At 38.0% G+C, this 27938-nt stretch overlaps 1 protein-coding gene across 2 annotated transcripts in view; it reads right to left on the reverse strand.

Annotated features, from left to right (window-relative positions):
* Positions 1-768: 768 nt before the first annotated feature.
* The window catches only part of Cht7 (chitinase 7), a 103645-nt gene continuing 76475 nt past the window's right edge, over positions 769-27938 (reverse strand). For both annotated transcript variants that reach the window (XM_019050145.2, XM_019050144.2), the window contains exons 4-16: positions 24743-24980; positions 23633-23812; positions 22014-22137; positions 19305-19614; positions 16525-16763; positions 15439-15641; positions 11300-11517; positions 10403-10557; positions 9005-9145; positions 6805-7138; positions 4696-4818; positions 3859-4060; positions 769-2801 (exon numbers count right to left, since the gene is read on the reverse strand). In XM_019050145.2, coding sequence (XP_018905690.2) covers positions 2581-2801; positions 3859-4060; positions 4696-4818; positions 6805-7138; positions 9005-9145; positions 10403-10557; positions 11300-11517; positions 15439-15641; positions 16525-16763; positions 19305-19614; positions 22014-22137; positions 23633-23812; positions 24743-24980 — 2688 coding nt within the window. In that variant the 3' untranslated portion in view covers positions 769-2580. The remainder of the gene's footprint in view (positions 2802-3858; positions 4061-4695; positions 4819-6804; positions 7139-9004; positions 9146-10402; positions 10558-11299; positions 11518-15438; positions 15642-16524; positions 16764-19304; positions 19615-22013; positions 22138-23632; positions 23813-24742; positions 24981-27938) is intronic.

The following is a 27938-nucleotide window of genomic DNA, read 5'->3' on the forward strand; positions in this document are numbered from 1 at the left end:
AGAGTCTGGACTCTATATCCGATGTGTTTTTTTTTTTTTTTTTTTTTTTTTTTTTTTTTTTTTTTTTTTTTCCAGTGCATGTTTCGCCTTTTGTTTGAAAAATCCCATCAACGACATGATGTTAAGCAGGGAAACGGGTAACGTGTTTTCTGAAACGTATCAAAATATTTCTATTGAAACTCTTTGATGTTCTTGCATCTCTGCTGACTCCGAGCTTTCCTCCCAAATGTTTCCAATTCGTTTTAGGAATGTGCTGGGAGTATAAACTAAAATTAGAGGGAAATAGAATAATCAAAACAGAACAAATAATCATAAGGTGCAATCTCTAGCCACTTCTCCAATCAATTATCGGTAACCAGCCGAAAATCGAGATGAAAGATTTCCTAATGTTAATTCACTCATAATGAGTTTGTAAAAATAAGAAGAATGAAACATTACTGCTCCCTACAGATTTAGCATCGTCAAGTTTCTTTTTATGTTATCGCATCACTCTCTGCAAAATTTCATGAGAATCCATCGTAAACTCTGTCTCTTAAGAAGCCCCTTCATACACGCTAGATGCAACAAACTTAGCATTGGTGCAAGTTTAGATGCTGAATTTGTTCTCGGTTCTACTCCTTCGTATCTACTTATTGTTAATATTTTCAATTCCATTCAAACGAGGACAGGGCATACTAAATAAGAGAAAATAAACAAAGTTATAGCTGTAGCCCTGCTCTTTAGGTACAAAGTCACGAGACGGAAAAACAAAATCAAATTTCTACAAAATTGAATTTTTTTCAGTTTTTATTTACTCAATGGAAACATTTGTACACAATTAACAAATTTGCTAAAAATAATATAAGTATGCCTAAAATAAATATAAAATATAAACAGCTAGTTTTTGTAAAAACGAGATTATTTTCATTTTTATTCATGGTTTTTTGTGTTTTCTTTTTACATACTCTAACTTTTAGTTAGTTTGATATGAGGTTGCCATGACAGCGCGATAAAAGCGATTCACAACAAGTTCTTAAATAAAATAATTTTAAGCATACTTTTAATTTGGATTGAAAACAGTTTAAACTACATTTGAACAGTTATTATCACAATTTCTGATCCCATCGCTTCAATTCCGCAGCCATTTTATACGAATGAAATTCTATTTACAAATGTATTCGGTAAAACTTGTTCTGGCATTAAAGGAACGATCATTTCAACGTTGTTTCTTCTCTTCTTTTTATTGGTTAAAAATTCCGTGGCAAAGATATGCTTAAATACAAACTGAAAAAAATAAAACTCATGAAAACAAACGGTATTTCTTTAAAGTATTTGCGCTTACACTAGGTGCTCTTGTTTAAAAAGAAGAAGCGTATGGCAGTTTCAAATATTTTCTCCCGCCAGAAATATTTTCCAGTTTACGACGATTCAAAAAAAAAATCTCATCAACCTCTATTGTTTCGAAAGTTCAGAGCCGTACCTCTTTTTATTTTGCGTCTTTTATTCATCTGCGCGCGTCTAGAGGAGATCATCGCGCTCATCACAACTCACACGGATGAAACTCATATCAAACCGCTGTGTTCATTAAGACTTGCCGTTCATAATGAATTCACTGGCACGTAATTTTACCGAAACATAGTATTTCTGCACTTTTAAGGGAAGCTTACACCACTATTTACATGCAAATTTTCAATATTTTCATTATCATCAACCTCTACAAAAGGGAAACCCTTTTCAAATGTCAAAGCTTTCTAGATAATTCAATTCCTGTTACTCTCGTATTTCCCTGATATTTTCCATATTATTACAATGGCATGCTCAAGATGGTTATGATTCAGACATGGCGAAAGAGAGTTTTTTGGCGATTTAAATTGAAATACTGAAAATATGAATACATATGTCCTCCTTGCACAACAAAAAATATGGTTGGAAAATGTTGCAAAACTGGTTGTTTTTTTTTTTTTTTAAACGTCTGTTGTGGAATATGGAGCTTAGAATGATTTGTACCCACGTCCTTTCAATGTTGCACTCTCTTTATTTTTCCATTAATAACTCCAGTGAGTGGTGGAAAAGACGCATGTTTCAAATTTTTTGTTGAACAAGCTTCATTCTTTTGCCATCATCTGTCTCCCTTCGTCTGAACATACCAGTGACATTTAAAAAACAATTTTACAAGAAGGGGTGCATGATATAAAATCTCCTCTTAAGGTAGGAAAGAGATCAAAGGCCAAAAAAATTTAAAATTTCTTGAAAATCTTCGCTTGGATTGTTGAAGAAACTAGCTCTTTAAAAGATTTTTGGGCCGTAAAAATTTCCATGAAAACGGGTCGATCGTTGATCAGTTATTGAATGACCTTGATCGATAGAGCCTCATCATTCGATGAACCTCTCTATCAATAATGGTAATTTGATAACAATTCAACAATCGACCAGTAGTCTTTTCAGATCAGTTTGATTACGTCACTCGATCGTGCTGATCAGAAAAGGTCGAAGAGAGGCTGCCTCCCAGCTTTTTTAATTTTCGGGATCAACGAGAAAATACAACTACGTTACGGGCTCACGGCGATTTTAAGTCGATTGAGGTTTTGGGTGGCATTTTGATCATTTTCTCTTGGCGGTGGGCGGGGCTTGAGTGTGTTGCATGCAGCCCTCGACATTCTCAGGCCAATCACAGACGTTTTCTTTGGGGTTGAAGACGAGGTTGGATGGACATGGCATGTGGTGTTTCCTCTCTCCTTCGCACATGAAGTACATGGTGCAGTCAGCCTTGTCTGGGTGGTATGAGATATGACCGTCTTCTTCCTCACATGTCACCGTGTTTGCTGCGATGGAAAGAAAATGATGATAATAAAATAATACCTACATAAGAAAAAATAGTACACATGGTATATGATAGACACAGTTGAAACAGTGAGAACGAAAACACACCAACTCGGTACCTCGAAAATGCTCTCTTTTCACTAAGGATATAGACAATTTTCATAAAGGTCATTGAAGTTATCGTATCTGTGCCAACTTGGACATTGAGAGTTTCCTTAAATACTTGCTTTTAAGCACCAAAAATATTTTTCTTAGACTAACTTCTTCACCTAATATACAGTTTTGTGTGTGTCTTGATTATTTTAATTTTTTCGAGTTGATGTTTTCGTTCTCACTGATTCAGAGAATCGAATAAGCTTGTGCTGATTAAATCAACACAGAACACTGGTATACGGTCATGTTTTTGTCATCGTTCCTTAGACTCTCAACAAAATTTGGAGTGTTGTCTTACTACTTTATGAGTTTACATCTTGCTTGCATTGAGCATGGTTTTGATATAAAATTGGTCAATGATCCTCCCAAGAGGAACCAAAAAATTCAGCTTCCATTTTCGACCATCAACTATTTTTCGAAAAAACTGAGTAAACTTTATCAACACTTTACAATACTGATTGTTTTTGCTGTTTTGATAAACAGTTAATGAAATTTAACCGATGAGTAAAATTTTTTGATACCAATACAATTATTCATTAAAACTTAATGTTCATTCGAATGTAGGCGGAGGGTCAAATGAAATAATGCCTGTAAAAGCTAATAAGCCTTGTCGTTAATAAACTCATGTAAGGCATAATGTTATATTATTCTATGTTGAGCATTTTTCCTAACGAAAGCATACTCACTTAAAACCGTATTGAAAAAGGTGAAATTTTGAAATTTCTATCTAATCTTGCCAATCGGTCCTTTAGATTGAGGAATAAAAATTGCATGCTCAACTTTTGTAAGTTTAAACGCGTGATAGACTTCTGCTCAATGAGACCGATTAGAGACGTAATGAAGCTTGGCGTGTTGCGTGCAATGTAAATGAAGGCGCGCTAAGCAGCCAAATAAATGAATACTTACGATCTTTGGTAGTGTACTGTCCGTTGGGATTGTAAGATTCGAACGGGCCATCGTACTCAAGTTTCACTTTGTAGTCATCCAACTCAGACCTCATGGCGTTGAGCAGAGGGAATTTTCCAGAGCCGCATGTGCCTCGGAAATCATCCATATCGATCGACCAAACCATAATTCCACCAAATCCTTCCTCCTTCAGCCAAGCCATCTAGGAGAAAAATGAGGAAGTAGATTAGAACAGTGGTGGATCGTAGGAAAAAATAGTTTAATGAATAGAGAATTAGCAGGTATGTCAAAGTTTGTAAATCTCATGCTTAGAATAGAACTAATAAGAGCACTGAGAACGAGGTTTCTAAATTGAACAATTTATGGGAAAAAATATAAGAAAATAACATAATCTGCTAAAATACACGTGTTACGTTGAGAAATGCCACCAGATGATGTCACAAGGTGGCATAGTTTCTCACTTTTTTAAATATATTTTTCTACGATTACTCATTTCAGAAAAAAATTATGAACATTTTGCGAACTAAGCTCATTGAGAACTCTCAGATAAAGCAATAAAAATTGTGTGTAAATTCTCCATTATGAGGATCAACGATGACCAAACCTTCCATTCACAATTAGGGAGATGATAGTGCATACTTTATCCTGCCTATATTTTATTTGATTATTTTTATTTATGTATTCACTTGTTTTACTTTTTGTGATATTGAAAGCGCAAGCACGATAATGTTCCAGTTAAATTGAAAGCTGATGCCACCAAAATATTGCACTCTATAGTCAAAAGAGCATTTATACGAGTTGTGATGTGAAATTATAGAACTTGAAGAATTCTCTTACCTTCGTTTTCAAACTTCTCTCATCGTCAAAGCCAACCCATTGGTCTCCTCGGTAGGCGAATGGTACTTGTTGCTCATTGTCCCACACTAAAGTGGTGTTTTCGCCGTGTAAGAAATCGCACACCTGAAATGGAAATTTGATCATAAAATCAATCGAGTCATCGACATTTTTAGGTGAAACGGCGAAAGTTTACTCTCTAGAAAGAGCGACAAAAAACGCACTCCTGACTATTTTTAGGGTGATCAGGAGAACAAATTCACAGAATACTTTCAATGGACAGTTGAAGAATATTTTGAAGAGCAGAAGCACGGTACGTGTATGAAGATGTAACGATGCTGAAATGCCTGGTTCGTATTTTTGAATCTACGCAACATTTCAAGTTGCTCTTTTCTTGAATAAACTTTAATACCTAAAACTTTAAGAGGCAATTCTTGTCATTGTTCTTTTACTCATGATAAATTCTAATCATACGATTCTTTTAAACTCTAAATTCTTCAAAACCTGATATTATTACCTTTTGTTGTTTCCCTATCGGAAGCAACAAGATGTTGTTTCAAAAAAGCTTACAATCTGAATATTATATAATATAATATTTACGCTAGTAATTTGTTTACTGGTGAAAAAATTTAATTTTACCTCAAATTTTGCTTGAAAATTGGAACAGGAATGAAACATAATTTTGACAGGCTGCAAGATGATCAGATTGTTACACCTGCACTTAGATTCTTGTTTTATTTCTTTCAATCGGAGCTAAGCTTCCGATTATAGGACATTTCGTCAACGATTTTTTGTCCGCACACCTGTTTTTTCTAGTAGTTTACGTCCACGCGTTTTTTTTTTGGCAAATTATATGCTAAATGTCATTAAATACAGATGCTAGGATTTAGTAAGTTTTTGGACTACTGCTCTCCTTTTGTGCCGTAGTATCTCGATCTATTTTGCGAGGGAAGCTCCGTATTCTTAAAGGATGCCTGCCATTTTTAATACGTTAGAGCGTCTTTAATTTCGTATGATACTGTGCAACACCTCTGTTGTGAAATAGTTGTTTAATAAGGCGCCGTAACACGCTGCGGCGAGCGGCCGGCTAGCGCGCATTGGCGCCTACAAACCTAAGGTGATACTTGAAGCATTGCGCAATGCGTGAAGTATCCCCTTAGGTTTGTAGGCGCCAATGCGCGTTTCGCGCTGGCAGCACGCCGTTTCGCTCTGGCAGCACGCCGTTCCGCTCTGTGTTACTCTCTAATATTTAAACTCGCGGAATCAGCGACTTACAACTCATGATTTTGAAGTGTTCGCACACTCTGCATAGATTATTCTCATTTAAATTGATTGAACAAATAAGTATAAAAGGAATATGACATGTGTTTTGTAAATATTAAGGTGGTTCCGTGTCAAATTTAATGATTTTCAAAGCACTTCGATTTTTTCTTTCATATTTTGTGCTTTTACTGGGCTGCAGCGTGGTATACGTGCAACCAAACGCTCAAAATTGGACGTATTTGACTCTAAAAGATCGATGTACAAATGGTATAAAACTGAAGATTGCGTGCTTCTTGATTTTTTCCTCTCTTCCTTTCATTTTTGTGTAAAGTTTCTTTCAACCCAACTACGGCTCATTGGGATTGATATCAATGCCACGCTTAGAAAAGGTTTTACAAATATTTGCCACGTTTTAAAAATGTAAATGCTTTTATAATGAAGCAATATTTTCATTAAAAAAAGGAAAAAAAAAACTGTACACAAGATATATTTTATATCGACAATTTTAAGGATAGAAATAAAACCAAATGCTCACCAATGACAATTTGGAAAGACAAATCAAAAGAAGAAAGTAACATTTCATTCAAAAAATGAGTTACCATAACAACACCTCTTTCTCTCTGAAATTGAGAGAGAGTCAGATTGAGGGTCTCAATTTTCTCATGTTGATACTGCCATTATAATATTACATGGACAAAAATATAACACTTGGACCGAGTCACTCTTGCTTATTTTACGCGTGGACGTCAACTACTGGACAAAACAAGTGTGCGGACGAAAATTCGTTGACAGAATGTCCTAAAACCAAGCTTCCCAGTATGGTTCTCATGATTTTTTCGACGGACTTACCTCATAATAAGACATGAAACCAGCCTCGGCGGTGTACTTTCCGGGGGTGCCACCGCCAGACGCGGGGGCGCCAATGTCGAACTTCGTCGGGTCAACTAGGGTGAAAGAGCGACCGTAAGTGGGCATTCCTATCATGAGTTTCTCCTTAGGTGCACCCTGTTTCACCCACTCTCGGGCCGAATAGTCAACGGTGAGTTTCTTCTGATAGCTCGTCGCTGATTCCAACGGGTTCAGGGGTGAGTTGTGCCCGACTTGCCTTTCCCATTGGCCGTGAAAATCGTAGGTCATCACGTTGATGAAGTCCAAATACTTGGAGATCTCCGGTACATCATAACTGAAAAATATTATTCATATATTACAATTAATACATGAGATGATCCAGAACCTGCCTGCTCTTGTTAGACAGGACATACTTTTTTCCTAATTTTAATTTTAAAACAAATAACGGACTAACACCCCAATGAGGCCGTCCATAAAGTAAGTAACGCTCGAGGGGGGGGGGGGTGTCGCGGAGAGCGTTGCGCCATTTTGTTTTTACATGTTGAAGGATAGGCTCATACGTCACAAAAACGTAACGATGGAGGGATGGGGGGGGGGGGTCAAAAATGCCGAAAAAGTAAGTTACGTAATTTATGGACGGCCCCTAATTTGTAATTTTGTAAGTGTCTGGAGGTGACTTACGGATGCCTTTGGGAGGAAGAGGAGGTTCAAATACTGCCTTATGTAAGTGTAAGTCTCTGCTTATATAAAGAGCAAAATAAAATTTGAAAATGATATCTTTCTAAAAATTTTACATTTTTTCCCCTCCTTTTTTATTTTCTTTTCATTTTCCTCCTTTTTTTCTTCTATACAACATCTGTGTCCGTTTACGCAATTGTATTCATGTAAATAGCCTTCCTTAGAATAAATTGTATGATTTATTTTGCATTGATTTTTTCCGACACAATTTCGAGCCAAATTTTGCACTTCCCCTTCCATTAGAGGCACCAATTAGACCAGCCTTACGTAATTTATGAACGGCCTCGTGTCTTGAAATTATGTAATGCATGGCAGCCCAAATCTGATCCCGGATTCGAATTCCTCGTTGAAATCCATGGAGAAACCATATCTTCTACATCAGAATCGCACTAGAGGACGCGTGTCTACTGAGTCCGCAAGTTTGCAGTGAGTGGTCATTGCGCGTACCCAAAAAAGTGGGTCAGGAGGGTGTGAAAAAGATAACGGAGGAATAAAATCTAGACGGTGGCGCTTCCGCAAATTCCAGAGAGATTGCGGCGCGGCTCAAAGGAATTGGAGTCATCACCAGACAGACTGGCGACAGGGGAGCGATGGGCCAGCCATCAATGAGAGGTGGAGTGAGGGGAGGGGTAACAGCTCGGCGCGGCGAACGTGTAGTTCATTGTTGCGCCGCCAGATAGCGTTGATCGTCAGATAGTGAATGCAAGTGCGTATAGTCTTTTTTTTCAATTGATAACGGTTCAGCTAATGATTGTCCATATTAAATTCTAAAAAGTTGTATTATACCTCGCGAGAGTCTGTGGATTCATATTTGGACCGCATTGGACAGAAAGGAACCAAGCCACGTCAACAATTGCCAATTTTAATCCGGCAATTTAACTTTTTGCATCAGAAGAGTTGCGCTGATTTTTCAGTCAATTGCAGTGAATCTTTCTTTTAGTACGAAGCTTGGTGTTTTCTAAGGAGCCCGCACAAATATTCTCTTGTAGAGAACTACTTGTAGAAGTTACTTTCAGCAGATCAGTATAATTTTGTTCAAAAAATTTCTCCCCCTCATTTTTATGTGGGAGATTACTAAAAATGAAAAGAAAATGTCTGTGTGCTGTAAAGAAAGTTTTTCAACGAGCGAGAAATTTAAATTGATTATTGCACAAACCGTTTTACGCCCTCATTAGTTTAATTTGATAATTGAATGAACATACTCGACCGGTCTCTGACCAGACATCCAGACCAGACTGCTGGACAATATACTAATGAATAAATATATTTACAGATGGCATCAGTAATTGAAGTGTGACAGAGAGGTCTTAGGAATAAGGAGGACCTGATTTCTCTTCGTTGTTTTAATTTTTGAAAAAGACAAAAATTTACCCATGAGATGCATTTGAAAGTCTCGACAAGTTCAAAAGTATATTTTTATCTATGTGAAGTTTTGTGAAAAAACATTTTTTTGAAGACTTACCCAGCAGCAATGGCCTCAAAGCTGGCGGGAACGGCAGCAGTCAGTAAAAGCCTGGGCTGTCCAGAACTTTTCGCCTCACCTTCAAAGGCTTGTCTGAGTTCTTTCAACAAGTTAACGTAAGCAGCTCTATCATCTGCACCTCTGAATTAGAATAAAATACAGAAAATTAAGTTTAAGTTAAGAAATAATAGTGAAAACCAATTCCATTGGGTATTGAAGAAAAATATGGTGAAATTAGATATATTCATCGTAATACAAGGGGTTGAGATGCACACTTGTCCAAAGTTCAGTATAACGTGATTTTGTGGTAGGAAAGTTTTTCATTGTAAAATAGTCTGTTTTGCTCCAACTCCCGATAAGCTAATCCTGTTCCTTTCCTCGGCCTTGCCTCCCAAGAAAATTGGATTACATTTTGCGATAAGGTTACTATTTCTGGCCCATTTAAGAAACAACATACATGCCATTAGTTTCACTACACAGATATGTGATTTTATGGGAGAGCCAGAGGTAGTGGCTTCGTGTTACAAGATGTAATCTAATCAAATGTATTCCTCACAAGTTTTGTATATCTCAAACTGATTTAAGGTAAGGAACCTAATATCCTTCCTCGCAGTATTGAGTTTCAATAGAGAACATCCATATTTAGGTTTAAACCAAACATAAGTATCAGGTCGTCCCTTTCTAGTTCTATTCATGACATTTACTTAGGATGTTTCGTTCAAACTAATTTTTCACTCCTACGTGTGCAATTTCCGAATTATGCTCCGTCACCAACAGGGCCGGATTAAGGGGGTGGCACTGGCCACATGGGCCGCAGCCCATGGCGGCAAAATTTAGGGGACAGCAAATTTTGCAATCTTTTTGAATGTAGGTATCAAAAAATGAGAGAAAACAATCGGATTCAGAAGAAAAATCACAAACGAGAAAGGGCCACAAAATCTCTCATTTCCTGCATGAGAGAAAAAGTACATTACTTTTTAATTTTGTCGTCTTTCGGTGATACAAGAGACAACACCTTTAATTAGTCGAGTTAAGAGAGAAACCAAACACGCAATTTAACCTGAGACGGAGCAGCGCGGCAGTCGGCATGAAACACATAGCGCCTACAAGACTGCATGAATACTTCACGCATTGCGTCAAACACACTGCGGTCAGCAGCAGTCGGCTTGAAACGCATAACGCCTGCAAGACTACATGAATACTTCACGCATCGCGCCAGTGTGGTCAGCAGCGATCGGCGTGAAACGCATAGCGCCTACAAGACTGCATGAATACCTCACGCATTGCGCCAACACAGTGCGGTCGGCGCGGCAGTGGAAATAGAAATTTTTAACCACATTTATAGAATACTATAGACATAGAATACATATATTCGGGAATGTCTGATTTCCATCTTACCTGGGATATTCCCAATCAACATCTAATCCATTGAACTTGTATTTCCTCAAGAATTCGATAGCTTCATAGACAAATTGGTTCATCCTGAAAACATTGCCAGTGAGCTCTTTGAATGGTGTCGATCCGAAAGCCCATCCTCCAATAGCTAGCAGAATCTGCAACAAAATCATTCGTTTGATTTTCATTTGTCCATTGTTCAACACTCTGTGCTGGCATTTGCTTTTTCATAAATACTAAGAAGATGTGAAACCGTGAGATACGTGGTTTCGCACTTTGGCCATCGAAATTTAAGGTGATTCGATGGACGCCATATATTTTGTGTCAGAACGGCATGCGATATATCGCATCAATTGGTTCCGTTTTTTCAGCTACTCATCATTTTTCTCCAATTTTGAGATCGCAATTCTGTTGTCAGGAGACTAAAGCACTCACTTACCAATTTTAACAAAGAAATTCAACGTAATAGAGGCGTGGTTTTTTCAGAGAGAAAACATCGCATTCGATACTAATATCGAAACTGCACTCGAATGCGATATTTTCTCTCTAAAAAAAACCACGCCTTTTATTACGTTGAATTTCTTTGTTAAAATTGGTAAGTGAGTGCTTTAGTCTCCTGACAACAAAATTGCGATCTCAAAATTGGAGAAAAATGATGAGTAGCTGAAAAAATGGAGCCAATTGATGCGATATATCGCATATGCCGTTCTGACACAAAATATGGCGCCCATCGAATCACCTCAATACCCAAATATTCGAATAAATTGTCTCTCGGGAGAATATTGACATTCTGTTATTTATTAAAATTGCATTATTTTCTATGTTTACCAAAAGTAAACATAAAAGTGAGTAAGTGATACGCACGGAATTTGCAGAGAAGTATTGCCATTTGACGTTTACCTTGAGGTTAGGATTCTTGTCTCTGAGTGCGACGGTAGCTTCATACTGCTCGGCCTCCTTTTCTTCCCCTTCGGTGAGCAAGTGATCCTTGAGGGTTCCAAAGGCGTAGATGACGTGAGTGCAAAGCTTGGGGTCAATGTCCTCCGGGGTGAACTTTCCTGCACCAGTTCGTTTGCGGGCCCAGTTGGTCATGTAGCAGAACACCTGAGGAGCACGGACTGCAACAGAAATTTGAATAAATAACAATGGTGACAGACGCACAGATGCTGGTCGCAGATCAGTTTCAAGTATTCATGAGATGCTGGCAGAGAAGCACCTTTGCCGGATGGAAGGAAAATCGACGATCAAAGTGCGAAACCACGTAACTCCGTTTGCGACGTTGTAGAATCCACTGGAAAAAAATCATTGGATCTAGAGTCCAGACTCTTAAAAACATCGACAAGAAAAAATACTCTTGATTCAATCAGATTTAAGCTTAAATCAAGAACCAAGCCTCTTAATTTGAGCGGATTTCCTTTTGATTTAAGCTTAAATCTATTTGAATCAAGAGTATTTTTTCTCGTCAATGTTTTCAAGAGTCTCAGACTCTAGATCCAATGTGTTTTTTTCCCAGTGTTCTTGTCATACTTTATGAAAATCTAGTCAAGGTAACTATCTTGAAAACTTTTTCGATTTTTCCTCTGTGTTTTCAGAATATTCTGTATAAATATAGAGCTATACATTTGGCTCGTTCTTATTTTCAAAAAATAAAGTAGAAGTCGACATTTTGAAACACAGCAATTGAAATACGGGGCTTAGCACCTGGGCCACCAAAATTCGCCTAAAGTGCCCGTGCTGGTAGGCAAATTTTTCCCGCTAGGGCAAACAATTTAGAGCAAAATCGATATTTTTAGCGATCAAATATTGATTCAACGATTGAGCTTGATTGATTTAGGCACGGGCAATTCTAAGACCAATGAGGGCAATTTTATAAGAAAAACAGAAGGAAAAGAGAGAGGGGAAGGAGAAGAAGAGGAAGAAGAAGAAGGGGAGGAGGAAGAGGAAGAAGAAGAGGGAAAATAGGAAGAAGAAAAAGAAGAAGATGGAGAAGAAGAGGGAGAGGAAGAATGAGAAGAAGGAGAGGAAGAAGGAGAAGGAGAAGAAGAAGAAAAAGATAGAAAGGAAAGATGGAGAGGATAAAGAAGAAAAAAAGCACAGGAAGAAGAGAAGGAAGGAGAAAGAGAAGACGAAGAAAATGATGATGAAGAAGAAGAGGAAGAAGAGGACAATGATGAAGTAGAAGAAGAAGAAGAAGAGGAATAGGAAAATTAAGAAGAAAAGGAGGAGGAGGAGGAGGAAAGTGAAGAAGAAGAAGAAGAAGAGGATGATAAGGAAAATGAAGAAGAAGACAATGATGAAGAAGAAGAAACAGAGGAAAATGAAGAAGAAGAAGAAAGAAGAAGAAAAGAGGAAAATGAAGAAGAAGAAGAGGACAATGATGAAGAAGAAGAAGAAGAATGTTTGAGACTGTTTGAGGGCTTTGACATGACTAACTGCCCCAAGCCTAAAGGCTTCCCGACGATTAATAAGATTGTGCTCACGCCCACGAAAGCGCAGTAGTCGATAAAGGGTGTCCCGACAAAGAGGCTAATCAAGCTTTATCAATGACATCAGGAGTCTGTCGCGGATAAGGAATGGATCACGTTTAGTTTAAGGTAAACGTAGCAGGACACAGTGGCGCAGGGCTGCATAACTGAGAACGTGCTGAGAGAAAGTCGTATGTGCGCATTGATCAATGCACAATGTGTCATGACGGAGAAAGACAAGGCGTCACCACTCTCCTTCGGTCACCTCTCCACCTACTCCCAGAGAGTGCTCTCAGCTATATACTCCTCAGGCATAACACGCTTCTCTCACGCACTCAGACCCGGGGACTTTCATCAACAAGCTTCACGTTTTAGTCGGGTTTTGTCAAAACCGCACAAGCCCATCGCTGCAGAAAAAAATAGTGAAAAATATTTTTATTTCCGTGTAAAATAAAGGTCAATGTTTTTTTCCTCATTTAAAGAGGAAAATATTTTTAAGTGGAAGAAATTTGTTTATTTTGAACGAGTCCTCAACTTATGTGAATTCACATTCAAATCTTAATTTATAAAAAAAAAATGTTTTTCCACAGTAAAATGTATTACCTGAACAATAGTATCCTTTCAATTAGAGAATATTTTGTTCGGATTAAAAAAAAAATAGCTGTCAGTGGCGGTTGGGTGTCGCAGAGCGCACAGAAGCGCTATAAGAGCGACTTATTAGTACTTAGTAGTCAGTGTTCGAAACTCAAGTTTGAGTTTTAGGAGCCATTTGGCGCGTCAAGCCCGATTTTTAGGCGCCATTGAAAATTTTTTAAGGGCCAAATTGACTTTCTGCCCATATGTATATTACGGCATATTTAGTGAAAAGTTAGACGCAAGATGTTTTCGTAACAGAACTAGTAAGTAGCTGTCACTTTGATCAAATGCAATGATCTAATTCAAATATTTAAATGTTTCCTTGGTCCACCTCTGCAGAAATAAGAAATGTCCTTTACACCAATCGAAAAGTTAGACTCTCAACATTTCGGTGTGAATATACGTCCAACTAAGACATGTTATTAAATGATCTGGAACATAATACTTCAGTTTCATCCCACCTTGCAGAGAAAAGTGGCGCTCACACATGACATCCACATAGTCTCAGGTAAATGAATGCCACTTTCACAAGAGCTAGACCATGTTGCCAAAGAGACAGTCGCCATTACTTTGTTTTTAATGACGCCATTCTTCTTCCTTTACTAATGTAGAAGTTCGGAGCAATATCTGAAACGATGTGCTTAAAAGTGCCTTATCCGACGATCATAGACCAGATATGACACCCTGTAGAGATGCGTTTATGGGTACCGAGATAGTTGCCACGATGTGCAAAATGGCGCAGTTTTCCGTGGACTAAACCGAGTGTGAAAAGTTCAAAAGTTAATTTCCTAGAATTGGCAACGCATCCTTTCCTAAACAAAGGCGTCGCCGCATACGAATTGCCTCCCCCCCGAACCCCGCTCGGAACTCGCTTAATGTCACCAGCAGCATAACTGATGAGCATAATGATAGGTGCTAAAACAAAATCGTTGACTTCGGGTTGACTTGACATTGCATAATATCATACCGGAGCCATACGCGGTCGTGCTAAGGAAAAACGCCGTATGAACCTTCAGGCGTTGCCAAATTTCCTTTGATAAAACACGAATTTCCTGTTAAACTTGAGGATATTTTCCTTCCAATTTTTTGGATCAATTTTGTTCGCAATTTCACCTAGAGGTCCTGAAAATTTCAAGGAAGGATATGCATTTCTTTCCTAAAAAATGAACTTTTTATCAAAGGAAATCTGGCAACTCTCGAATGCTCATACGGCGTTTTTCTTTAGCAAGGCAGCATGAGAAGCCTCGTTTTAGCACCATGAGAGGAGCCTTGCTCCAGCTGTAATTCTTCGACCAAGCCCTGACATCAGCGAGATGAGCTGTCATCCATGGTGAAATTTATTTTTTTGGACTTCAGGTAACGTGTCTGAGGCTTTTTAATATTACTGGAAAAAGAGGCTTGAGTCTGCCGCGTCAAAAAGACCTCCTCTTGAATTAAGATTAACCCTAAAATCGATTGAATCAGGCAGATTTCTGCTTGATAGTGAACAGCTTTCTTCTTGATATCACCATTCCTTCTTACTTCAGGAGTTCAAAATCAAGGATACTTGGGCTTAAACGATCCTACCCCACCTTCCTGTGTATTCCAGTTTTATAATTTTATAATATATGAATTTTATTTGGTACAAAAAAAAGAAAATATTTTTGAGGAGATGTAAAACTACTTCGTATTTTTCAAAGCATGTGAAACGTAACTGCGGTAGGACCCTAACTACATAAAAAAATACGTGAAACTTCAAAAACAGGAATTTTTAAAGACTGTTCATGTTCATCTAAAATGAATTTCACGTGAAAATAACGGAGGCTATGACGGTAATTAAAAACACTGTAAATTTGTCAAGGCTTCCACGAATATCTGCTCATGGTATGAAACTGGTGGAGACTATGCAGATTTCAGAAATAAAATGGACTGAGAAGAAGAAAAAGAAGTATGGCTCACCATTCCTATCAACAACATCTGTTTGGATAGCGTTAGCGGTTGACTGGGTTTTTGTAGGAATCCTGGCTTTAGCGATAACTTCACTGACGGGAATTTTGATTGGCGCTGGTTTGGTGGTTGCTTCCAAGTTGATTGTAGGGGCAACTTTGCTCCAGTCAACGTCTTGGGCATTGTTCGCTCGTTTTACACCTCGTAATTCTTCCCTGGTATTCAAATCAGAATTGAACAGGTTAAAGAATGGTCACATAACCAAAATGCATCTCATCACTGGAAACTTAGCAAGTTCAAAATACAGATTTCAATGAGACTATGTGACTAATTATTCTTTTATCATTAAAAGTTTTACATTTATAATTCAGAGTTCATCGAAGACGGTCAAAAAGAATTGCTGTTTTGAAAACTTTTACCTTGAGTGTGAGTCATTTGGACATCCTGATCATTTGGACTGCATTTTGCAATTTGGAACAATAACTTCTGGCCCGATTTAAAAACAACTTATGTGCCATTAGTTTCCGTATGCACATAAGTGTTTTTTCAGACGAGGCAGAATTTATAGTTCCAAATTGCAAAATGTAGTTCATTTTTACTGATAATGCAAATTATGAATGAAGTGGACGATGTTTTTGATTAAACCATTAAAAGAGGTTTGGTTCTAATTGACTTTCAAAAGAAATTATTTCATGCAAAATTGTGCATTGATAGTAAAATTAAAACTCTAATTTTATTGCTAAGACAACAGTAAGTATAAATAGCAAATGGGCATAATCAATTTTCATGGTTTGCACAATATTATCAAAGACCTAATTCCTAAAAAATTTCATTTGAGTATGAAAAAATCATTCAAGATGTGATGTGCACTCGTATCATAGATTTTTTCCATAAAGGAGAGGGTAAATATATATTTTTAATACATCGACGATTTGCACAAAGATTGCTCTAGAAATACGCATTAGAAGTACAAATTTTTCAAATAATAAAAGTCTCTGTACTGTAAAAATGTACTCTATATTTCTCACATTGTTTTGATCTGCGTTGCCGGGGCAAACATGCAAGATTGCTAAAAATATTCGGGCATTTTGTCAGTACCTCATGGCTCCAATAAGTGGATATTTGACGTCTCCTCCACAGATAGTGCCGGTGAAATCATCCATGTCTACAGTCCAGACCATAGCACCAGCGTATCCGTTGGTTTTGATCCAGTCCATTTTGTTCCTGATGGATCGTTCGTCGTCGAACCCGATCCATTGGTCTCCGGCCACACAATATGGCACTTTCATCTCGTCGTCCCAGATGTAAGTGGCACCGTTCTTCAACATCTCACAGATCTGAACAGAGACATAATTCGTTCAACATTGGACATTGCGCTGAAAATACTTTTTTTTAAAACTCGATGAAAATGTTGTAAAAATCATGTATCTTCGTCTTGATCTAAAAAAGTGCCCAGAAAAGCAAACAGGTTTTCTTTCTGACGAAAAATTAATGAGTTGGTTCCTAGAAGAGCGTTTTTGAACAAATCTCATTTGAAGGTGCGTGAGAAAGTAGCTTTGCACACTTCGGCCTTTAATTCCGCGCAGGAACGTCATATCAATTTAAAAGCATGACTTTGTGCTTCTAAAATGCGCTGATGCTGTAAAATTGATTTTTAAAGCAAATCGACGGTTGCATATTTGGGCGCCGCATAGACTCCGGGTTAAAATTTCACTCCAAAATTTCTAACAGTGTACTATCTCAAGTAGCGGTGATCGCAATAATTTACGAGTTGATCGGAGAATTTATCGCGATTATATCGACACCGCTTTGTTGTTATACTATCGGATTTAAAATTGCGATATTGTGATTTTCATCGCATAGATTTGCAACAAATTTGCGATTTATTGCAATATTATCGAACTACAAATCGTGATAATTTGAGATTAAATTTTGATTTTACAGAGATATAATTTTGACAAGATTGAGGATCAAAAACTTCGATCATATGAACCGAATGTGCGGTGTTCAATATCGGTCGTATTATTCGGTTTATGTAACCGCTCTCCCGGTTCTGGGAACCGTATATTCGGTTCATGCAACCGAGCATTAAACCGAACAGAACTAACGAAAAAGCACGGTTGAATGAACCGAGAATACGGTTCCCAGAACCGAGAGAGCGGTCGCATGAACCAAACAATACGGCCGATATTGAACGCCGAACATTCGGTTCATACGACCGAACTTTTTTTCTCAGTGATAGTCGCTCAGATGTCGATGATCGTAACGCCAAAAACCGTGAAAAAATCGCAACTTAATTTCAAAATATCGCAATTTTTCCGTTGAAAAACGCTATTTGGGGTCGCTCTTTTACTACTTTTTAAACGCTACTAAATTTGACTATTATTCGTGTCGAGGTTTCGCAACGACGCAGTCGCAGACGACCGACCACGGACTGCATGCGTCTAATTCTGACGCAACATTGAATGATGGGAAACAAACGCACACGAGACGGCGTGTATTTTCTGCGTTTTCCTCTCTCAGAGCTTTAACATCCGTTATGTGAACTGCGCGGCTGCCATGTGCATCACTCAAATTAAACGCTAGAAGCGCTATCGTTTAACCGCTTTTTTTTTTCAAGAAAAACCGAGCGCTCGCATTTACCTCACAATCTACTCACGTGGTTCTTGGAAATAGGAGAAATTAAAACATTTAAATTAAAAATGGCAACGCCGTGTCGGTGGTTCGATACACTGCCTCAGGATACCACCTCTTCCCCGTCTTGTGAACGCGGCCCCTCGGCATGGAGGAAGCTACTGACCCAAATAGGGATTTATGCTGTTTACATTATAGACGCATTTGCATACTGATTGAGGCGTTTGCGTTTCCGATTAAGAGAGAAAGAATTGCAGGTGGTTTTACACGCTGAGGTGCACTGACTGTTGGAGGAGGATACTAAGCAATTTCAAGCGGTGGTGATTAAATGTTCTCTTCCAACCAATCTACATCATCACCCGCGTTTAAGGATAGAAAATTAGCTTAAGATATCGATCACCTACGGAATCCGCTAGAAAATCTTTGGCCTCTGGTTTAAGCAGTTCGTCTTGTCTACCTGTGGGCTGATTAATGAAATTGACAGTCAAAGCTATGGACAAATAAGACAAAAAGGATATGGAAGGGTCCGATTGGTGGAAGCGGGTGGATACAATGAACAAAGGAGGTTGATAATAGACTAACTGATGGCAACTCAATTTAGACCCTTCAGTTAGTCCATCATTTTCTCCCTTGGTATGTAGGAACCAACCATTTCAACCAATAGCAAAAACGCGTATCATAGGAAGTGTTGAAATCCCGAAAGCGAAAGTTTCAACCTGTCACCAAGGGCCAGAGGAGGGTCACTAGTCACTCCGGGCTGATTGTTGAAATTGGTAGACAAAGCTATAGACAAAGATAACAAAAAAAGTTATGGAGGGGTCCTCTCGGTGGAAGCGGGTGGTTGTGATGGAAAAAGGGGATAGGCACTGGACTAACTAACGGCAACCCACTAGAGACCCTTCAGTTAGTCCATCAGATTCTCCCTTAGTCACAAGAACCACCTATTTCAACCAATAGGATCGATCCATACTCCATATGATTTCTTTGTCTTACACTTTGTCAATTTCAACAATCAGCCTGTTGGTCGACGAGCGTATCGAGGGAAATGGGTAAGCACTAGACTCACTAACGGCAACCTACGAGAGACCCTGTTGCCAGTCCATCATTTTCTCCTTTAGTCACAAGAACCACCCATTTCAACCAATAGGATAGCTTTTTACACCTTATATCTTCTTTGTCTAGCGCTTTGTCTATCAATTTCAGCAATCAGCCCGCTGGAAAAGGATGAGATTTAGCAAAATTACCTCGTAATAGGCGAGGAATCCAGACTCCTTGGTGTATTCGCCAGCTTTGCCACCGCCGCTGGCAGGGGAGTTGACCTTGAAGACGCTGGGGTTGGAGAGGGTGAACGTGCGGCCGTAGGTGGGCATCCCTATGACGAGCTTCTCTTTCGGGGCGCCGAGGCGGACCCACAGGGAGGCGGCGTTGTCGACGCTGAGTTGCTTCCGCCACTCCGAGTCCGATGATGGCGCGTAGAGGGGCGCGTTGTGCCCGGCCTCTCGCTCCCATTTACCGTGGAAGTCGTACGCCATCAGGTTGATGAAGTCCAAATACCTGGTTACAGTAAGCAAAATACCACTTAGAAACGATTAAATCACAGCCTCAAAATGTTCTTAGCAGCCAGCAGGCAGATCGTTGAAATTGAATGACAAAGCTATAGACGAAGGAGACAATAGGGATATGGAGAAATTTCATTGGAGGGTACGGGTGGTTGCAATGGACAAAGGAGGTAATCAATAGACTAACCAACGGCAACCCACGAGAGACCCTACAGTTAGTCCATCATTAACCCCCTTTGTCTATAAGAACCACCCGCATTTCAACCAATGATCGCTCTATACTTTCTTTGTCTATAGCGCTGTCTATCAATTTCAACGATCAGCCCGCAGATTGTTGAAACTTTAGCTGAATATGTCGGCAAGTTAAGATTAGACATACCCCTATCTGCGCCGTGTAATATATCGATTTTCGATTCGTGTCGTTCCGACATAAATTTCGACAATCAGGCTGCTGATCTACATCGAGATTTGTTTTTTTTCTAAAGAGATGGTCTGTGTACAAGTGTGAGAATGGTATCATATCGTCAATCGTCATTTTCCAGACAAAAAAACGGAACTCCATCTCAACGTACAGCAAAGTTCTCCCTCGCAAATCGTGCTTGTTTAAAAAGGCCGTGGTCACTCCTCAAAATGTGGTTGATTTTTTTCTAATTATTCCCAGAAATTTGCAAAATCTTGGACAGGAACTTCGCAGTTATATTTTTGTAAAAAATTGAATCGTTTGAATCAGTTTTGCTACCTTCGAACCAAGTTGCGTTTCTCTGTCTTGGAAAAAATGATATTGGCTCATTTTTTTGCGGTGCAGAAATTTGGAAAATGTTCATTATATGAAAACCGCTTGTATAGCGACCTTTGGCGCTCTATGACACCGAGCTGCTAAACTCTCCTACCCTTCCAAGATGTCACAAAATGTTCAAAATGTTCGTAAATTTTAGGGAAAAAAACCTTAAGAAAGAAAAACTTTCGTACTCCGTGTCGCTTTTCTTCATGATATGAGAAACAAGTTGCGGTAAGCATGGCAACAGAATCGGGACGGAAATCCAATCTATGTCAAAAGAGTCAGCTCGTGAGTGACTCGCGGTGGAAGCGTATCCTACAAGCAAGGTTGCCTGGTTGATCGATGAAATGTGGGTATTTTATTAATGTAAAGAGCAAAACGTTGTTATTTTTCAGCACTACTGGCAACAATGCTAACAAGGCGTTAGAACCAACCGGCGACCGTGCTGGACCCCGTGCCCTTTGATCCCCATTCAAGTCCGGTCCAACCGGGAGCCCAGGGATACCGACTTACTCCCGACTTATTGCCAAGTCGAGGGAAAATTACTGAATTTTCCACCACTCTTGGTATAAATTGATCGAATTTTAAGTTAGATCTAGGCCCTAACTTTCCATTCCTCCGCAACTAACAGGGCGGTGGACGGAAAGGCGTTTCAGAGCAGGGATTGCAAAATAATCGCATACCTCCTTACGACCACACTAAATGAGTGGATTTCGAATCCACTGTTCGGCGGCAAAGATTGTCCTTTGAGCTCTGACCCGGGAAAATATTGAAAAAATTCAGAGGAGAAAATCAGGATCTAGGTTGGGTAACTGGAGCGAGTTATCTCGTGACCTCACCAGAATATCTGCATATTGGCCGCATTTTATTTTCGCTTGGCAAATAAATAGATAGTGGATATTGCTCGCCTAAGTTATCAAAGTTCTAAGTATTAGTGAATTAAATGTGTACAAAAAAGTAAGTAACGGTATGTAATTTGCTCTACATGCTCAACTTCTTTCATCCTGAAAACAATTGCTCTAGACTCGAAATAAACGCCAAAAGTATGCGGAACCAGATATTTCCTTTTACAACGTTGCAGACTTTCTGTCATACTTTATTTTTTCTCTGGAAAACTAGTCAACATAATTTGTTGAAAACTGCCTTGATTTTTCCTCTCTTTGAGCAGAAAGTTCTGTATACATTTCAAGCCATGAAGTTGCCATGTTTTTCTTCGAAATAATACAAACGCAAAATTTTGAAACACTGCAATGGAGATAAATGGTTTTGCATTTTTTCCATCGATGTAATCGATCACAATGAAGTTCCGATGAAGCTCCGCCAATTCGACTACATTTTGCAATTTGAAACTATACATTCTAGCCCGGTTTAAAAACAACGTATGTGCCATTATTTTCCCTGTGCAAATAAGAGTTTTTCCAGAAGAGCCAGAATTTATAGTTCCAAATTGCAAAATGCAGTCCAATTGTTGATAGATTGAGAGTCATGGCAGTTTTGGATGCAAAAAATTCAGATTGACGAATAAAAAGAAAGCAAAATCCACTGCACCCGCGGTGTTATTACAACCCCGACTCAAAGGTGCCCATGAGGGATTTATGGATTTTAATTACACATACCCAGCGACAGCAGGAACATCATATCCAGCCTTGATATTATCAGGACCCACCGGGACAGCAGCGGTAAGCAGGAGTCTAGGTTTCTTCACTTCTTGTGCTTCTGCTTCGAATGCTTCCCTCAACTCTGCGCGAATTAAGATTACAATTGTTAATATCTCTCAAAAGTTTTGAAGAAAAACACATATGTATTTTCAACATGGGCCTGACATAAAGAGAATCTGCAGTTTTCACACATTCTCTAAATTTTTGATAATGTAACTGAAAGTAATTAAAAGAAATATACATTGAAATTACATGACTGTAGTTTACCACTCATAGAGTTCTTTATAACTTACAAGTATACAAAAATAATTTGAGTTCCCTGAAATAACATTCAAATATGAAAGGTCGGTTTTGATCAAAAGAAATTAAAACAATTCTAGATCCTAATTATCCATTGAGGTAAAGAGATGCCGGTATATAATCATAATTTCTTTGTCAGGCTGTTCTAAACTTTTTACATGCATATTTTGCCCACCATTTAAAATATTTTCGGAGTACTACAATGCTGGAATCCGTGGTAGTGGCACCTCTCAAATGGTCGCATACTTGATAAAAGTCTCAAACGAAATTTTCATCAAAATTGACAACTTTAAATCACTAGTTATTCCGGAAAAGAACGAAGCTCTGATGGAAAGGCGGGCGATGGGGGTTAAGGCAGGGGGGAGGGCAAGAGTTGGAGAGAGGCTGGATGAGGCTGTTAACGTTGATCGGAAATGTCGTTCATTATGCGCGCGCTTGCTAGTTAATTAGCATCTGCATTACCGCCAGCATTTGCCATTAATTGGTTTATTCATCATGCACCACTGCCGGTAACGTGATTTCTTTTACTGGTAATCATGATGACTGCCTCCTCAATAAGTACATCAAAATAGATGAAATTACCCTCAGCTAAGATAAATAATTTCACATATGATCATTGGGAGGAATGAATTGGGTACCTTCACCCAATTACTACCATTCAACACCATAAAATAAAAACTCCTAAATTGAAACACCCGATGCCAAAAATAATTAAACGAGCTTAGTGTATCCTTCTGCATTAACCGTGCAACGACAAGAGGTTTTCCTCATTTAAATTAACACAATCAAAAAAATTAATTGTTTATGATGAAAGTGATGGAATTCCGGCTCAGTCGTTGAAGAAAGTAAGATTTAATCACTGCTGTGCACCAGTTCTTGGGATTGCTCGATGCAAGGCAGAATTCGTTAAAACCAAAATCGCCGAGTTTTTATTCTTAATGAGCCTCTAAACGCAATGTCCAGTTGATGCTTCTTTTATTATACAAATACGGCAAGGATTTATAAAACTTCGTAAATATCAAAATTGGATACACTCATTTTGATTTATAACGTTACAACCGCTTTACGTTGATGTCATGTTAAAAATGTATTGATTTCTCAATGTTTTCCCCACTATGATGAGCCCCTGTTTAGTCATTCCTTATTCGTTCAAAATCAGGAAAGCAGATCAATTACATTAGTAACTCTATTTTTTATGTGTCAATATCTCTTAATAAGTTTGAACGCCCAAATTCGCATTTATTGTTGATTAATTACTACTTTTAACGTTTGATTACCTTTCAAGAGAAGAACGTAGTTCTTTTTGTCGTCGGTTCCTTTAGGGTATTCCCAATCAATGTCCAAACCGTCAAAGTGTTTTGCCCTCAGGAATGGAATGGCACTGTAGATGAAAGTTTGCCTGGCGTACCTCGTGTTTGACATTTCCTTGAATTTCTGTGTTCCAAACGACCATCCACCTGTTGATAAAAAGTTGGAAGATTATTTGAGTTTAAGAAAATCCACGAGAAAGTAACTTATTGAAATTTCCCGCGTATGAAACATTTGCTGATCCTTCAATATAAAATGTTGCATTTTATTATTTATTTTTTTAAATCAATCTCCTCGGAAGTTTTTGAACGGGGATAAGTAGAAAAACTAAAGTTTTAAAAAAAATTGCAGCCAGAGTTTAATTTAATTCTCTATCACTCATCCTACTTCTGCTAAACATTTTCAAAAATTAAAAAAAAAAACAATTTCTTGAATATTTGCTGAAAACTGTCATGAAAATTGAACTTTTAAAAATAACGAAATTATTTTTTGTCTACGTGGGAAGAAAATGACTGATTCAGTCGTACTGTTTCCTCTTTTCAATTCCTACAGTGCGTGAAAGGCATTACGGCTGGACAAAGCATTTCTTGGTGGCGGTAACCAGGAAAAAAGGTTGAACCTATATTCACTTTGTTGAAATACCTTATTTAAAATTCTATAAAAAATCTAGAGCAACCTTCCTTAGCTGAAGCCTTCGATAGCGAAAAATAATATTAACTAATGAGTGGTGTTTTCAAGAAATTGTAGAATCGCCAAAAAAGTATTCTTCTTCTTCTTCTACGAACGACGAGAGCATAGCCCTGTTTGTCAGACCATCCAGTATCGAGCACGATAAACTATTTATATAAATATTAAAAATCTAAAAATCTAAAATTATCAAAAAATAAAGGACTCGTCAAATCAATAAAAAGAGCATGAAATCTTCAATCATCCTCATAAAAAATTCATAAAACGTAATGTTGGCTCCTGATTGGTCAAAATTTGTTCCATCAACCAATCTAATGAGGAAGATTTTATTTTCTTTCACCAATGAGAGATGAACCAAAACGTGAATCAGTAATGAACACACTTTAACTTACCAATGGCAAGGAGTGTTTTCAACTTGGGGTTGGCTTTTTTCAGGTTTTTGATCCTATCATAGAGACCGATTTTGCCGTCTCGAGTCTCGTCGTTGGATTCGAAGGAAGATAACTTTCCTTTCTTGAGCCAACCGAAAGCGAAAATGACGTGTGTACACAGGTCGGGTTCGATGTCCTCGGGTAAGAATTTGCCAATTTTGGGCCGGTACTGCGACCAGTTGGTGTAGTAACAGACAACCTGGAAAAAAACGCATCACCGCCGTGGTAATTAAACGAGTTCGTTACGTCCACAAAATCATATGTCCTTTGAGCTTTTTCCAGCCGCCTTGGTGTCAGACTGTTCAGATAAATAACACATTTATTGAGACTGAGGAGCGTTATCTCCAAGGTGGCTAAATTTCATGAAAAATAAAACCTTGAAATTTCGCACGTGAAATATTTCATGAAATATCAAGAATTCATGAAAGATGTTGAAAAATACCGGTTCCTTTTCATGTTTTGCAAAATGTAAATATTATGACTTTCTTCTATTCTAGTGTGTTTGAGTGCGGGTTGCATACTCTGTCTCCTGAAAAATATGAAATATTTCACTAAAATTTCTGATCTTTCATTTCTTTCTTACACTTTATGCCACTCTGGTTTTCTCAAATTGAAACAAGATCAAATTCTCTCTCTCCTCCCCCTGCTTGCGCAAACTCGGTGTTGATTTGTCTGCGTATCGAGAATACATGCAAAATACTCTCAGAATATTTTCGTCTTGAGTTCTTGAATAAGACACAGCGAGGTTCGCCTTGAGTTATCATAAATCAAGACTTTAGATAAATCTTGACGTTTAAAATGAATGGCATTCATTGTATTTTTGGCAATTCTGTTAGACAGGATCGCAATGCGATTTCACTTATTTTGTTGCAACTTTGTTGATATTAATGTCAAAATGCAAGGATTTTGAAATTCAAGTTCCGTAGATTCGATTAACAAGGTAGCGAGGGACCAAATCGTCAGACTTTAAACTCGAATATTCACAATTTTAGAACACAGCATACTCCCGCATTCAAACAACCTTATTCGCACTGGAAAAAAATTCTCGGCGTTTTTACCAAGGTCCGTTGGTACCTTTACCATCTCACTTTGTTTACTAATTATCGGTAATTTTACCAAGACAGACTGCTAAACTTATACCTAAAAACCGGTATTTTTACTGTTTTTTCAGGTGAGAATACCACTTTTAATGGTAATCAATTCCCGGTAACTTTGCCATTTTATTTCGGTAATCCTACCATAGTCGGTAAAAAATATTGGCGTTCTTACCAAGGTCCAGGAAAATTACCGAGAAAGTTCAATAATTTTATCGAGATTTCTCGGTAAAATTACCAATTCCATAAATGGTAATTTTACCAAGAAAAAACTGGGATCAAATAGAACCCTGAGTTCTTGGTAATTTTACCCTTTTCTTAGTAAATACACCGAGATTTCCTTTTTCAGTGCGTATTGCTTTTCTTCTGAATTATGATTATTATTTCATTTTTATTTTTTAAACTCTCATTTCATAAATTCTTTGGGTATAGGTAATAAGTCCTCGGCCAAAAATACCGTGGGTCTTTTTTGACCAATGTAATTTTTTTAACATTAAAAATTGCTTGTACATTCAAGCAACTTGTTTGTTAGTATAAATAGTATGGTTTCTAAGATACAAAAGTTTTAGGCCACCACCTTATGTGATTATTTGTGTAAAATTATTTAATTTTTTCTGATTACTAAGCATTTTTTCCATTGTCATTGAGTTCATTTTTTTTTCAATCATTTTTTTTTTCTTGCTGTTAACTAACAGTATCTGTGATTATTTTTACAAATTCGTAGCAAAAATTATACCCTCCTATCATCTAGGTCCATTGACGGATTATTTAGAGCTACTCGATTTAATTGTCAGATTTTTTTGATAATGATTTGATTTTTTTCCCCAGATTGATCAACAAAAAACTAGCACTGGTAATTAATGAGACGTTAGTAAATGAGTCTAAGTAATGCATCATGGCAACTGATACTCGTCATTTAATACGTGTAGAAACCTGAAGAGAGGTAAGTAGATCCATGTACTAGCGCGAGTGAAGGTAAATACGGCAACACGACAAAGATCATAAATGATCATTTGAAGCTTGCGGTTTGATTTGCTTATATGTTGAGTCTTGTGCGCCCGCCGGCAGTGTTAGATAATTCAAATGAAGTAGCGTGGCGCGCTTAGCGATGGATCGATTAATGAGCTATTTAAACCCATGAAAAAGGATCGATTATCATGGTGTTCGCAACAAATACCCTGAAAATCGACTCTTTACCATGGCTTCAAATGGAATAAAATCGATAGTGGGTGATCTGCGCTGCGCTTTAGCGAATGTGGGCTATAAAGTGTACAAGTGTACATTGTGCCGAACGCGATGCTATAACACTCACAACTACTGAGAGTGCCATAGTGAGCAAAACTGGACTGTATGACGCGAATCACTATGCACTGGTATTTAAGGGTTGAGGAAGTGACCGTGTGTTTAAGTGACAGTAGTTTTGACCTGATTTGTATCTGTCTCACACAATTTCGAACTCGGAGAATTAGGATCTTAAGTAGGAGAAAAATGAGGGGACCCTAAACATTTAAAATGTAATAAAAAGTTAAAAACTTGTACTTCGAAAATATAGGGTGCTCATTGCTTGCAAATAGACCACTATTTCATGTGTGAAAAGAATAACTCCTCTGTCAACAAACAGAATCCTATTTTTACACGAACTTACGAGGAATTGAGAGACTTGAACGCAGCTTAAGAAAAGTAAGCAATATTTTACTTTACAGAGAGTAACTTATGTATTCACATTTTATAGTTTGATTTCGACTTCACCGGGAAATTTAAGATTTTGCTTTAGAAAATGTATGTCTAAATATAGAAGATAAATATTTTAGTAAAATTTGCCTAAAATTATATTTAGAACTGAGCCATCTATCTGATAAGTTGACAGTACACGAGTTTACGTACATTCTATTTTTTTCGAGTTAAGCCATTTCTCTTCACTTTTTAAAATTTTAATTTTAACTATCGTATTTCATTGAAGCAGCAAGAACGTTGCTCAAATTTCACGGGAAAGAGAGAGCAAATAATGCCAGGATTTTTTGACATACCTGACAATAAAAGCATGTCCGACGTAACTGTCTCAA

This window comes from Bemisia tabaci, chromosome 2 (genome assembly GCF_918797505.1).
Source record: "Bemisia tabaci chromosome 2, PGI_BMITA_v3".
Taxonomy (NCBI): Eukaryota; Metazoa; Arthropoda; class Insecta; order Hemiptera; family Aleyrodidae; genus Bemisia; species Bemisia tabaci.